Here is a 15948-nt window from a genome sequence, read left to right as displayed (position 1 = left end):
GTTTTCTTGTTATTTTATATCTTAATAGGTTATCTTAGTCCTAGTATTGTTACTTTTCACTATCAATATATTCTGAAAACACTTTTCAATATAATTTAACTATGAGCCCATTCTAATTTTTAAGTTTTTCTAAAACATTTATTATCTATAACTTCACAATTCAGGAAAATGTAAGTGTAGTGAATTAACATTTTGATGTTGTTGTTATTTTGTTGTTGTTGTTGTTGTTGTTTTGAGAAAGCTGCTTTGTTTACCAAAGAAGAAACTGTACATTTTGAATTTGTTATGAGCTCAGTCAGTCTATGCCAGGAAGGAAGTGGGAAGCTATAAGCCACATAGTGGCCAGGATCTGCAATGTTGTGGACTGAAAGTAAAAGCCCTGATGCAGTGCCCACATTGTATCCTTGCTCAGTATATCAGACATGGCTGAGTCTAATCCCCAACCAAACAGAGCTAAGTGCCAGCATGGTCTTTAAATGTAAATGCTAGCACTTTGTTCTTACTATCTTCTTCTTAATAGATCTCAAGACTAATGAAGCTGAAGATCTCAAACCAAGTGACAGTTTTTTAAATGTAAGTATTATAATCTAATATAATCATATATTAAAAGGTGTCTCCTAGTTTGCATTCTTTTGAAAAAATGTCCAGATAGTTTGAACTAGTAATGTTCTATTTGAATTTTAAATCATGTTTGATAGAAGAGTAATTAATAATCAGTTTCTGTGATATTGTTTATATTTTCAATATTTTTATATCTAAAGCAGTAGAAATTACTGTGCCATTTTACCAGGTTAGGTAAGGTGGGCATACGATTTTTTTTAATTCACTTGATAGTATTTCTAAAGGTAACTAGTATTTTCATAAACAGTATTGGTTAAATATGTAGCAAAGTAATGACAGGACTAATCACATGTGTTTCAATTACTTTTTTATTACAATCGATTATTTTATGATGGATTTTATCATGGTGAACAAGTTTATCATTCAGATTTCAGAATTAATTAAATATAAAAAAAAGTCAGCTCTGCAACCAAGCACTCAACATGATGACTTATTGAGAAAAAGCTATGGATAGAGCATCATAACTTTTACTATATTCATTTAAAATATAAATCATCAGAAAGGCTGGATTTGTGAAAGCATCCAAATCCATATTCAGTTCAGCACAAAAGAGCATGTTCTTCCCTATGAACTGCATTATTTGGACATATCAATAAAAGATAGCATTCTCTGCTCTTATCAAGTTCACATTCTCATAGAGGTGGGCAGGTAATCAGCCATAAACACTATTAGGTGAGTTGAAGAGCATGGTAAAATATGATCAGGTTGAAGAAAAATTGAAAAGTAGACAGTAGCATCTGTGAGCAGAGGAAGGAGAAAGTGTCCCTGTGTTAAAATGAAGTAGGCCTGCTGGAGAAAGCATGATTTAGGCAGATTGAAAGAGGTAAGAGAATTAGCTAACTGGACATAGGAAGCCTCTCCAGGGACATGAATGGGTAGATAGTTACAGGGTAAACAGTGTGCTCAACAAAGGCCGGGATTAGAAAGATGATTAGAGGTCTGAGTCTGGTCAGTCAGAGCTTGAGAAGTACTTATGGTGACTTCTGTCATTAGAGCACACTGCTGTACTTTACTTGAGTTGGACGGTTTTGAGTAGAGCTAGAGTCTCATTTGAAATAAGACCCTGAGTGAAGAGCCAACTCGGGGGAAGCCTGTGCTTAGTGACACTACACAATGTGAACAGAATTAACCCCTGTAAAATTCATAACTATGAATTCTAAACAAAACCAAAAAGTTAATCACTGGAGTGAACTTGTGACAGAAAAAGGATGGGCAATCATCAAGCCAGAAGAAAAATGGAGCTGAAAATCTGGAATGTGATCACAAAAAGATAGCCATTTGGGTGTGTATCTTCCCAGAGAGCATTCTTGCGTAGATAGGACTGGTTAGAGCTGAATCGTCATGATTGAAAGTGTGAGAAGATGAAATTTGGCATGCCAGGGCAGCTGAAAATTAGAGGAAGAAATCTTACAGTGAAAGGAGCTCCAAATAAAATGTTTCAAAATCGATACAGATTTTCCTTGAATACTTCCCTGGCTACAGAAGTGTGGTAGTTCCTTGGGGTATCTTCATTATCGAGCATGGTTACTGAACTCCAGACATCTTTTCAGTTAGCTCTCTCCCACCCCTCTTCATTTCCTTCCACAGCTTAGTTTGCGAGCTCAACTTGGTGCAAAATCAGATTGGTTGCTTAAAAAAGGGAAGAGCATTCCAGACATATTGCTGATTAACATCCTGGTAAATGCTATTAAGTATGTATTGCAGTTTCCTTTCTCGTAACTATTTAATATTTTTTCCTATATGTATAATTGTATGTGCTTGTGTGACTCATGTGCTTGTGTGGATGTGTGTAAGAGTGTGCATGGAAATGGTACAGAAGCCTAAGGTTGACATTGACAGTGTGTTGTACAAATCTAGTTTGCCTTAATGATAAAAACCCAGAGACATATATTGGGGATTAAAGCTGAAGATAAGAGAAAAAAAAGGGGGGGCCAGCCACTAGAGAGTACTCACCTATGCCAATGCTTAGACTGAATGGGGCTATCCACTGACCCTCAGACTGCGTCTACAGACTGTCCTGTTTTCCACCAAACCTCAGACTGCAATGAGACTCTGGCCTTTTATTCCTCTCTAGTGCTGGGATTAAAGGCGTGGATCCCCAGCCCTGGGATCACCTTTGTGTGATCTCTGTTTTTCTTTTAGACTGGACCAATTTTGTGTAGCTCAGAGTAGCTATCTCATAAGATCCATCTGTCTCTGTCTCCTGAGTGCTGGGATTAAAGATGTGTGCTACCACTGTCTGGCCTCTATGGCTGTGGCTAGCTTTGCATTCTCATCTTCAGACAAGCTTTATTTGTTAGATCATAAACAAAATATCACCACAGAATTGTCTCATCTTTCTTTCATTACCCTTTAAATGGTAGTCTCACTCAAATCCTGTCCTGCAGATAAAAGCCATTCTCCCTAGCAGCCTACATAGAGATCCCTTGTCCCCACACCCAGCCAGCATTTACATGAGTTCCCAGAATCTGGACTCCAGTTGTCATACTTGCATGATAAACACTTTGACTGCTGAGCTATTTCTCTGTCTCACTTCATATAAAGGTAAATATATAGATTTACGTGCTTATGTCTCTCTTCTCTTTGACCAACCTTTACTTCTACCTGATGTAAGCATAGGTCAACTTCTAATAGCTTTGGGGAATTCAAGGAAGTTGGACAATTAGGTAAGCCAAAGGACAAGTTGTGAGGGAAAAAAAAAATCCTAACTGAATGGGCACAGGTTTCTGCACTTGCCTGTGTTATGTTTCAGGAAGACGGCAGGAATAGAGTCCAGGGATTCAGAGGCTAAACAACAGTATGGCAACAGGTAATAATAGTTCACAGGCTAGATAAGGACATATGTGTGACACAGGGAGGGTGTGTGATTGGGGAGAAAGGAAAAAGTTCAAAGATTTTTGTAATTCCTATGTCCTCCTTTCTATAGAGAAAAGATTCCCCTCAACCTTGCTTTGTAACAGGTACATTACAAGAGGCAGTTGGTCTATATGATAAAGGAAAGAATCCACACAGGGTAGGAAAAAAAAAAGCAAAAGTCTCAGATGAAAGAACTGGATGGTAATAATGGAATTGCTTAGCTGTGATATGTGGGAAACATTAAGACACAAGAGGAAGGAGAGTTTATGGAATTTTTACTATCCACCTGGGATGAACTCCTCCATAAAGCTGTCTTCAAAGACTGCTTTAAAGATGTAAGCTGCTTCTCACTCACTATCTAGCATCTGGAAATCAAGGCTGCTATCCTCAGAGCTGGGAGGGTTCTTAATCGTGCATTTCTCAGAACTGACATAAAGTATGCTTTACCACAGTGCTCTTTGTTTGTAGAGCAAATGAATATGCAAAGCATCCATCAGTCCTTCACTCGAGTGTCAGTGGATCTCAGGATGCATGCACCACAACAGAATCACTCTCCTACCACAGAACACCATTTCTATTTCCTCTAGGACACCGCTAGAGGATTGCCATTAGTTCACAGTCTTTTTGCCTAGTCCAAAGAGCAGAGGAACATCAGATGTTCTGGTTACATAGCTGTGTCTGAGCAGTGATATCACAAAATCTAAAGTCAGGCCCCATGGCTCCCTGATGTCTGCTGTAGCATTGAACAGGTGCAGCTCCAAGTTCTGTCTCTGCCTGTTGTGGCTTCTGAGATGTCATGCCTCAGAAAAGGTCAAGCATTTTTAAAGAACTCTCTTCTCTGTTTAGACAAATGGGTTAGTAAATCCAATCCATGCAAAATGCTTGATCTCTCTCAAAAGAAGTCATGAAAGTGAAATGCACTTTCTTCCTACTCACTATTACCTAGTGGAAGAAATAAAGGCAGGTACCAAAGGAATTTTGGAAATGTGCTGAGAATTTAGAAAGGAGGCTATTTTCGGTTTGATGCTTTTGATCAAGAAATTAAATCTTTCCTGAAACTTAGTGTCTGCTTCTTCCTGCCACATTGTATGAACCAGTGCATGTTTGCACCAAAAGATGCATGACTGAAAGATGATTAGTGATTATGTTGTTTAAAATGAGAGCTACCATAGCAATAAATAAAATAAGACCTTTAAAATATAAGAGAAAATATTCAATTTTTCATAATCTGAAGGGATAGCATAACAAAGATGATAATTAAATCTTTTTTTATATAGTTTGCACTTGTCTATCAAAGACAATGTGGTGAGAGAAAACAAAACTTTAGACCCAATCCTTAATACTTTGGAAATTTATAACCCAATTCTGTTACTGTAATTTTAAAAGAATAACTTTTTTATGTCAAGATGCATTTAATCATATGGTGAAATTAGTAAGAGCCTAAAGAGTTAAGATCAGCCTATTGTAGGATTGGGTAAGGTGAGAACAACCCTCTAGGTTGGCAATGAGAGTGTTCACCATAGGCTAAGATATGTATCAGATTTATTAAATATTGAAGACAGAGTTTCTCTCCAGCCTGGTCCTGCAGCAGTTTAGTCCCAAATAAATATACAAGAGACTACATTAATTATAAACTATTTGGCTAATGGCTCAGACTTCTTATTTGCTAGCTCTCTCTTAATTATTAACCCATAACTTTTAATCTATATATTTCCACATGGCTTCTCACCTTCCCAGTAGATACATTGTGTCTCTCTTGTGACTCACTCTCTGCCTCTCCTCTTCTCAGTCTCCTTGAAGTCTGATAACCCCACCTATACTTCCCACCTGGCTATATCCTGCCTATCCATTGGCCAAAACAGCTTTATTCATCAACCAATAAGAGACACATATATTCACAGCATACAGAAGAACCTCCCCAATCAAAATATGTCATTTTTGTTCATCTATACAAAGCTTCAATGAGACATTTTATAAAAGCATAAAAGAAATAATGCCATTTGTATTCACATAATAGCAAGAATATCTGCTTGTAAGCATTTGAACAGTGGGAGTCTAGAAGTTGGGGAGAAAGAAGTCATAACCATTTAAAGAGGATGTCAAAAAGCATCTCAAATAGATTTGGAGGACAAGAAGGACCCACAGAGGATTTTAAACAAGTCAGTGATCAGAACATATTGGAAAGTCTAATGTTTTAGCTATAAAGTACTGAAATTCATGTAATAGGATGCATTTGCAATGAAGATAATGGTATTCATTGTATTACTAACTTCTGTAAGGTAACAATGTCTGTCAACATGCTAATGAATTGTGCTGTTTGAATTTAGTGAGGTGCCCAAGAACCAAAGCTGGGTTCTTGATGGGTTTCCAATGACATTAAATCAAGCTCAGCTCTTGGAAGAGGCACTGACAGGCTACGAAAAAAAATGCATAGAGGCAGAGAAGAAGAAAGCACACATGCCCACACTGGCCTTGGGCCCTACACCTTCCAAAGAAGCCACTCCTCTCCCATCCGCATTCGATTTTGTCATACTTCTAGACATTTCAGACAGTTCGTCACTGGATCGCATGAATAATATCATAGGTAAGCTGAATGCATTGATTTTAAACTTTTGGACTTTTTCAGAAATACAAGTGCTTTTAAAATTTGTTTGACTCCATTGTTTTCTTTTTGTTTATTGTTTTTGTTTCCTTTTTTTTAAGTGCAAAGAGGACAGGAAGTTGGATGGGTAGGAAAGTGAACAGAGTATGAGAGGACTTGTGGGAAGGGTTTGAAAAGCATGATCAAAATATACTATATGAAAAAAATAAAAAACTATTCTTTGACTCTGTGAATATTTCAATTTGAAAGTGTGAGGAAGAATCCATTTAGATGAATGTTCAAAGAATTATCCAACTGAGGTCATTGTTCCTTATTTTAACTGTCAGTATTGAGTATTAGCCAAACCTGAATCTAAGGGAGAATTCTAGGCCAACTATAAGCATTTTCACTGAACCTTCCCATCAAATTGACAGTTCTCTATGCCCAAAGTTCCCTCTGTGAGAGTTGTGCCTGTAGAGAAGCAATTTATAGCCAGCTGGTACCATAATGTGTTGTATGTGAGGATCTGGCAACATCCTTTCTTGGGTTTTGTCCTAACTGTAAAGAGCAGGAAGCAATGGCTTAAAGTCTTCATGTGGTGAAGTTCAGTATTATTGCCAAGACTTATGATTTATTTGACTTCTTATCATCACTGTGAAAACATTATTTTTCGGTATATTAAGTATTTACCAGGATAAAAAGTACATATTCTTAACCATTAGTTTCCCACTAATAATGTACTTGAGAAACTTAATTTATTCTATTTTGGGGTTTTTTTAATTTATTTATTTTACTATCTACTTTTTCTTTTCTGAAGTAAGGTCTCATTTTGTTGCTTAGGCTGGTTTTAAACTCAGACACTCAATGATCCTCTTGCTGTAGCCTTCTAAAACCTCAATTTCCTATCCTATGTAATGAGTAAGGCTATCGTATTACCATGATATTTAATGAAATTGGAATTAACCACATAGGATTGGTGTGGTATGTAGTAAATGTCAGGAAATCTTGTAGAAGACTTTGAAGTGAATGAAAAGTGACTGGTATCTTTTCAGTAGAGACCTTTGTGTTTTCTCTTAGATGTTTTGGAACAACTGATTTTCTCATGATCCATGTCTTTGGCTTAACTATTCTGTAAATCAATGAAAATTCCTTGTGAATTTTCTTCAAGATGAATTTACACTGCCAAAAAGATCACTGCAAATATTTCTCTATAGATAGTAGCCAGACCTTTCAGCTGTTAATATCCATCTATTCCTCATTGCCAATTGCTTATAATGGTATCTACTTTCTCTTTTGAACTGATCATAACATATTATATTCTCTTATTGACACATTGAATGATTTCTTTTTATGTTTTTATTTAAATTAGAAACAATCTTATTTTACATATCAATCCCAGTTTCCTCTCCCTTCCATCCTCCCATACCCCCTTCTGATCCCCCATCCCATCCCCTTTCTGTTCAATAGGGAGGGTGAGGCATTCCATGGGAGATCATCAAAGCCTATCACATCATTTGGGGTAGGGAATAGTCCCTCCCCTGTGTTTCTAGGTGTGTCTAGGCAGAAATAGTATCCCTCTATGGGGAGTGGTCTCCCAAAGTCCATTGATACACTGGGGATAAATACTGATCCACTACCAGAGGTCCCATAGATTGTGCAGGGCTCCTAACTGACATCCACATTCAGGGGGCCTAGTTCAGTCCTATGCTGGTTGCTAGCTGTCAGTCTGGAGTCCATGAGCTCCCTCTTGTTCAGGTCAGCTGTTCTGTTCAGGTCAGCTTGGTCTTGACCCCTTAGCTCATCACTCCTCCCTCTCTGCAATTGGATTCCAGGAGTTAGGCTCAGTGTTTAGCTGTGGGTGTCTGCTTCTGCTTTAATCAGCTGCTGGATGAGGGCTCTAGGATGGCATATAAGGTAGTCATCAATCTCATTATAGGGGAAAGGAATTTAAGGTAGCCTCTCCACTATTGCTTAGATTCTTAGTTGGGGTCTTCCTTGTGGATCTCTGGACATTTTCCTAGTGTCAGATTTCTCTTTAGATCTATAATGGCTCCCTCTGTTACAGCATCTCTTTTCTTGCTCTCCTCTATTCTTCCCCCGACTCAATCTTCCTGCTCCCTCATGTCTTCCTTCTCCCTCTTCTTCTCCCCTTCTCTTTCTCCTAACTCCATCCCCCTACCTCCAAGTGCTCCCAATTTTCTAAGGATGTCTTGTACTTTTCCCCTTCTCTAGGAACCCATGTATGTCTCTCTTAAGGTCCTCCTTGTTTCCTAACTTCTCTGGTGGTGTGGATTATAGGCTGGTGATCATCCTCTGCTCTATGTCTAATATCCATATATGAGTGAGTACATACCATGTTTCCCTTTTTGTGACTGGGTTACCTCACTCAGGATGGTTTCTTCTAGTTCCATTCATTGGTCTGCAGATTTCTGAATGATTTCTAAAACCCAGTTCATTTCATGAATTTTGTTTCATATTTGTTTTTAATTATGCTTTACCAAGTAATACCATTAACCATTCTTTTGTTAAATCTGTCACTATTAATACAGCACTCAAAGGCAGACCTATCTAAGAAAGAAAGTTGTGAAGGAACCAAATCCCATGTGTCTTTGTATCCCATGCCACTCTTTACTTATTTGGCAATGAGGATTTAAAACATGAGGACTTGACTATGTTTGTGTCAGTTCTATGCAGATGTGGATGATGGCTGTCATCTTAACAGAACTGATAATAGCAATAGTATGTAACTAGTTGCTATAAAGTATAATCTGAAAGTTACACTGGACAGCCCTGGCTCAGAGTAATGAGTCAATAGAGAGAGAGATTCACATAGCTTTCAGATGAGCAGAAATTGTTCACCTAGAGAGCAGGAGGAACCCAAGTACTGTTCAGACTCAAATAGTATGTAGGTGGTAAACTACAGAATGTATGTACCATTTGGGATGGAACATATAGCCAGGCAGAATAGGATGCTTATATGCTTCTGACTCATTTAATTCTCTGAATGGTGATACCATTCACTCAAATTATATGAAAATAAACAGATAAGGTTTTCTTTGACATGTCGCTTTTGAAATGCCTATTGGACAATTATGTAAATGGACTTAGATGTGAGAAGTGAATACTAAAGGTAGTGGTTTTAAATGTAGAGACTCACCTAAGAAGAATACAGTAAAATAGAAGGATCCATAGACTCCCCAAAATTTTATTAGGTCAAAAAGGAAAATGTTTGGTAGTAGCAGCTAATGAAGAACAACTAGAAGAAGAGTGATGTTTTACAAGCAGAGGAAGTACAGTTGTTTAGGATTAAAGTACTACCCATTCTCCTACCTAGAATGGTAAAAGTCTAAGCCAGAATGTGGGAGCATAGTCACTAGGAATGGGTTCAACATATTGTCTGATCCATAGATACCTCTGATGAGTCATATCACATACTACATACAAAGGCAGGTAGGCAGCAAATGTTGAACATCAGTCCAGCCAAGGCTCAAAGATAATAGGTAGTGAATCGAGGAGACATAGGGAGAAGGAATAACCATTGCAGGGGACTGGCATCAGAGTGCAAGAGTAGGTACCTGCCTCAGCTGATCGGCAAAGGCATGACTTGGCTTGTGTGAGGGAGTAGTGGCTTGCATAAGGCAGAAAGAAGTGCCGAAAGGTTTCTAGCTCAGGCTGTGGGTACTAACCCTTTGAGACTAATAGGAATTGCAAAGTATATTAGAGACTTCCAAGACTGGTAATTGCTGTTGGTCTAGATCCTGCATATTTTCAGTTTATGATTTCATTAAGCCACACATTTTGGTATCACTTCCCATTTGCAGGTCTAATAAAATAAAGAGTATAACATAAAAAAGAAGTTCAAAGTGTAGAGTAACATTGGTGAAATTGAACCCATTATCAATCATTAATACATGGTGTGATCTGGAGCAAATAATAGAATTTCAATCCTACTTCACATGCTATACTGTGAATAGCCTAATCATTATAAAATCATGGAAGGTCTGTAAGATGACTTCATCCTGTACATGGTACAGAATAACAAAGTAAGATAAGATTGAAGCGTGCCCATTGGCTTTGAAATTTTGGGTGACTGCAATGAAATCTATTTCATTAGTGATGGGGAGAGGAAAGATGGATTGCAGAGGTTTGAGGCCAGAAATAGAGGCAACAGGTGGAGAAGGTGAGTGAAGATAACTTGCTAAAAGCACTTCCCTGAAAGGCAGAAAACATAGAGTCAAACGCTTTAGATTTCTTCTTAGGATCTGTTCTCTATTTCCCTCCCTTTCTCCTCCTCTCTTAGAGGGAAGGGTACAAAGTTCTTTTGTTTTTTTAACTTAAAGATACCTACTATAGTTTATTTAAAGATACATACTATAGTTTATTTGAAGATACCCACTATAGTTTATTTAACGATACCCACTATAGAAGAGAATAGGGAAGATGGTTAATTTCAATTCTCAACTTGCCAGAGTGTAGAGTCCCTGGAAAGAGAATCACAATGAGGGCCTTGACTTCCCAGTAATGGACTATAACCTGAAATTGTGAACTAAGACCCTTCTCTCCTGAGTTGCTTTTCATCAAAGTATTTTATCAAAAAATGAAAGTGAAAGAAGGACTGTTAGACCAAAAGGAAAACTGAAATCCTCAGCCATGCTACAAACAAAGACAAGGCAATGGTGGCAGGTCGGGTGAGAGGTTGTAGGGATTCTGTAACTGGGCACTGTTGAAAATATCTATGAGCCTCATAGGAGTCCTAGGAAGGTCAGAGTTTACATGGAGAGTGTGAATATTTAAAATCACAAAGAAGGATCACCCAAGGCCACTAAGAATACTGGAGCTGTGGTAGTGAGTGATGGAAAAATACAACGGAAGTGGGACCATGTCTGAATATGAGACAGAAGTAGGGGGAGACAGAGAGGATGGAGGAGAAAGAAAGAGAGATCTAACTGGGGTGCTGAAATCCTCAGCACATGTGAGGCATTCACCACAAAACAGAGATAAGATCGTCTCTTGAGAAAGCATCCACATCTTTCAGTCACCTGTAGATGGGAAACAGTTAGTTGCTGCCCCCTGTGAAGGGACTTAATTGCCTTGAATTCTGTTAATTTCGTCTTCCATACTCTTTTTCTCTGAACAATTCTCATCCCTTTTAATCTGGTCCAAGGCATTCTTTCTTGGCTTTATATATAGTACGTTTTATAACAACAATTTAAAAAAACTCATTACTATATTTATGAGGTACTTCATTTTCTTTAATGCTATTAAATCACATTCCAATGCTGCTTTGCTTTAATTCTCATTCCCTTTAGTCTAGCTCAGGGCTTGATTTTGACATTTTTCTATTCCCAGTTTATAAGTATTGTGTAGTTTGAATAAATAAATTTGTTGTTTCTTATGACCAATTTATTTATGTTTGTTCTAAACAAAATTCATAATTCTAGAATAAGGCATAGTAAATAGTTTCATATATATTTGACTTTATGGCTACCTTAATTTACTCTAATTTTTACTCCAAAGTGTTGATTTTTCTCTCTCCAGGTTTGTTATCCATGACAATCCAGCCTTTGTCATATTTATCTGTTCATATTGTTAAATCGAACTTTTTAGACAGAAAGGTCTCTGAAATAAAGGTTTTACTACGTTGTTACATAGTCCATCCTAAAATGAAAAGCCAGTCAGTCCTGGAACAAATTATATGAACTATCAGGAGTATGCTCTGATAACAGTTGGAAAATGTTCTGCTGGATCTAGGAAGCCAGAGCATTTTATAATGAAATGAGGAGAGAAGAAGTCATGAATTGTTCACACTGAAACTTAGTAGTGACAGCTATGAAACATGAGGGAATGTTACTCATTTTTGGTTGTTTGATTCTTGAATCAGAATACAGTGTCATCTTGATGGCCAAACTTCAACCAAAAAGAAATATGGCACCACTTGTCTTTTCTTCTTTGTAAATTTTGCTTGTTTTTTTTTAATTCATCTATTACTTTGTGTGTATATGTGTGTGTGTGTGTGCATTTATGAGTTTATTGCATCATATATGTGTGAATGGTAAAAGAGGTCAGAATAAAGCATTGGGTCCTCTGGAAATGGAACTATGGGCCATTGAGAGCTACCATGTGGGTTCTGCGATTACCCAGATTGTTTGCAGGAGCAATAAGTGCTCTCCAGCACCTCATTTGAAGCTCTTAGTTAAAAGAAACTCTTCCTGTCTTCCTCTCCCACATCTCTGAGCCTAACTTCAGGCATTAGTGTTTCTCACCAACACTCTATCCTAAGATATTCCATATTAAAAACCCAGTTTCTCTTTAGTCTGCTTTGCCTCATTTTTCACTGATTTCCAAGAGAAAGTATAAACTCTTATTCTAAAACCACCTTAAAAATTATAGTGGTTGTTTGGCTTTCTCCTCACACTTGTTAAATCAATTTTGTTTTTAAAATTTATTTGAGAATTTCAGTGTATCAGTACATTGTATTCCCATCATTTCCTGTGTCCTCCTCTTCCCCTTTTTTGTTTGTGACTTGCTCTTCTATAATTAATATATTCATTTATGTATTTAAAAAATTTATCCTTTGAGAATTCCGTACATAATTACAATAAAATATGATTGTATCTACAAAACATTCCTCCCACCCGACTTTTGCCAGGTTTCCCCCAATCTTTTCATATTGTTAAAACGAACGTTTTAGGAAGAATGGTCTCTGAAATAAAGGTTTTACTATGTTGTTACATAGTCTATCTTAAAATGAACTTCTTTTATTTAATAACCATAAATACAATTCGTATTGACCACATATGCATGAGCAAAATATATTCTATATAAAAGATTAAATAAAAACACACTAAAGTAACATTACAGCAAAAATATGGCTATGATCTATCTAGAGTAAAACACACTAAAGTAACATTACAGCAAAAATATGGCTATAATCTATCTAGAGTCTTACAAAAGTATGTTTTGACAGTAAGTAGCATTTTTATTGATTTTGTTGATTGTCTAATTAAGTAATTTTGAACCATAGCCAAGGAAATCTCACATGAAATTTCTCCTGAAAATCTTGGTGATCATGGAGCTACTACAAATCAAGAGAAGGATGGAGACCAGAATTTAAGACACCAGATACACCATAGGTCAGTTTTAAATGTTGTGCCCTTTCTGTACCTTTCCCTTCAAATAGGATGACAAGAGTGACTTTGAAATAATAAGATCTACAACAAGGATATATTCCCTACCATTGAGTCTTTTAAAGTAAAACAAAATAGGATTGTGGCATTGAGTGAAATTTTTATACGGAGTTTTTGTATTTGGAGCCACAGTTGTTATAGTCTGGGGAAAGAAGCCAACCAGAAAATACTTGCAAGTTAATTACATGGAATTCAGCAAACACTTCAAAAATACCAATGAAGAATACAGAATTTCAAAGGATTATGAGTCAGACTGGAAAAGTTTGTAGTAGCCCTTCTGTTATACTAAAATGAAGTTACATGGCATTCTTTGAATTGTGCATAATTTTCCTTCAGAAAAGTAGATCCAGGCAAAATTAGGCAATTTTATGAAAGCCTGAGAGATCTAAAAATAAGAAGTGAGACAGGAAGTATAATTTGAGCTACATGGAGCTCTCTATGCCCTAGGAAGGAAAAGAAAAAACAAAAGCAAAAGAAACCTTTTTAGTAAAATAAATTACCCTGCACCCTTTTTTCTTACAAAGGCCTTTTCACTTTGTATGTCCAAGAAAAGAAAAATTCTATGGCCTAAGAGTGAAATTCTATGGCCTAAGGGTGGGGGTGATGGTACTGTTAGAAGAGTCTCCGACTGCCTCTAGCATTAGTGTGCAGGATATTGTCTTTGGTTTTATACAGAGACGTGACTTACGTCAGATATTTACTGGCTGGGTAGCATTTTCAATTCCTTTTCACTCATACCCTAAACTTATAAGAATTATCCCTTGATACCATCAGACAAGCTCTTTATATTTAGTATTGCTCCATCACCCATACATTCCATTGAGTTGCTTTTTTGGGTTGAATTCCATCAGCAGTTGACTTCTTCATCATGAACTGTCAAATAAAACACACTAAAGATCAGGTTTAATGTTTCTTTACTCAAACATTTAAATTAGTATCACATATTTATATAATATTCTTATTTTTCAGAATAGTTGGCTTCTTAGACAACTGGCCTTTGCTAGAAGAGTGGTTTACAGAGCCACAAAATATTTTGACAAGAATAAATGCTGAAATAGATGAAGGCCCTTTATGCCAGAAAGTAAAGGAAATTTTTGCTACTGAAATAGTAAATAAAAAGATCAAAGGTAATTATATACATATGCATATGTATACATCATTGAAAGAATAACATAGATTATATTTTGATAATATTCATCCTCTCACAGATGAACCTCCCATTCAGATACCCACCCAAATTTTTGTCATCATTATTTTTTTAACTCAACGAATCCAGTTAACACTGTCTGTATATTCTCAGGTGTGTGATCATCCAGTGGAGTGAATGTGTTAGACTTTCCAGGACCTATCCCATTTGCATCCAAACCCCCACATCTTATCATCTTATATCACATTGCTTTAACCTTTTATTTATTTGTTTGTTTGTTTACTTTTCATTTCTTGAGACCACAAGGTGTGGAACTCACTATGTGTGCCTGACTGGCCTCCAGTGTTCTGTGATGTTCCTGGCTGTGAAGCTTTCTGTGAGCCTCTAGAAAACTGAGCTAACAGGCACTCATGGCCTCTCATGACTGCTCTCTTCCTATGCACTTCTTAATTTGCTGTTCTTCAAAACCACTTAATTAAAACCCTTTCTTTTTTCCATTCTTTTATTTTATTTTGACATTTGATGCCAGCTCCCCAGCCCTTTCTTACTTTCTGAACACAGACACACATGCTCAACCCACACACTCTGTTGCTTTCATCCTATAACTTTATATCATGGTAATTGATTGTAACTATGAGGCAGAAGAGTAAAGAAGAGCTCAAAATATGAATGAATGTTAGGTATAATACGTATATTTGCTGCAATTGTATAGCAAATATAATACGTGGTAGTAATTTTACTAATTATGATTTCATAATAATTTTATATGTGCTAGTTCAAATGAAAGAGTAGGTGCCTGGAACCCCTAACATAGGTTCTTTTTTCATCATTCTTCTGAAGTTGAAAAGAAATTAGAAGAAAGAGAAGCTGACAAAAAGGTGGCAGCTTCCCCGGCTGAGGCTCCTACTACCACTCCCCCGCTTTCTTCTGAAGCGGAAAAAGACAAGGAGACTCATCTTCATCGTGATACATCAAAAGTTTCTCCTGGGAAAGGAAAGACACAATCAGGTGACTGACAAACTGATTCATAGCCGTTTGTCAGTTTCTTATTTTCACATAGAAAACAATGATGAACTGATTCAGACTTTGGCAACTTCAATCATGTGAAACTAATATCCATGTCCAGAAGTAGAAATGCTCTTTCTTTAGAATTTTAATATCTGTGGTGTTAGGAATAGTTATCAGGTCTCTCACAGGCAGAGCACATGCTCTACCATTGAGCTACATCCTCACACAAGGAAAAGCCCTCCTACTGAGCAAAACCATTGGTTTAAAAAGCTCAGTGTCTTACCTGCTCCACAGGTTATGTGGAGTCACCCCACTCAAGATAGCTACTCAGCATGTGAGCTGGGGTCAGAACAGAAAGGTTGCAGAGAGGCAAGTGCTTTGGGGCTGATGGAGGAAACAGCTGTCTACTAAGCCATAGAACTGTATTGTGAGAATGCTCAGATGAAATGAGAATCCGTGCAGACAGGATATTCTTCAGTCCCAACAAACAACATTAATTAGATACTTGAATTTGTGTATAGCCAGAAATATTCAGCAAGGGGATTACA

The 15948-nt window shown here is 37.1% G+C and overlaps 1 protein-coding gene across 1 annotated transcript in view; it reads left to right on the top strand.

Annotated features, from left to right (window-relative positions):
• Positions 1–15948, top strand: part of Spef2 (sperm flagellar 2) — a 157118-nt gene that overhangs the window by 67748 nt on the left and 73422 nt on the right. Inside the window, exons 14-19 of the mRNA XM_051182532.1 lie at positions 521–573; positions 2209–2312; positions 5805–6061; positions 13083–13191; positions 14215–14372; positions 15233–15400. Coding sequence (XP_051038489.1) covers positions 521–573; positions 2209–2312; positions 5805–6061; positions 13083–13191; positions 14215–14372; positions 15233–15400 — 849 coding nt within the window. The remainder of the gene's footprint in view (positions 1–520; positions 574–2208; positions 2313–5804; positions 6062–13082; positions 13192–14214; positions 14373–15232; positions 15401–15948) is intronic.

The sequence above is a fragment of the Phodopus roborovskii genome, unplaced genomic scaffold (assembly GCF_943737965.1).
Source record: "Phodopus roborovskii unplaced genomic scaffold, PHOROB, whole genome shotgun sequence".
NCBI classification, from domain to species: Eukaryota; Metazoa; Chordata; class Mammalia; order Rodentia; family Cricetidae; genus Phodopus; species Phodopus roborovskii.
The sequence above is the reverse complement of the archived record's forward strand: the minus strand, read 5'-3'. Positions and strand labels throughout refer to the sequence as shown.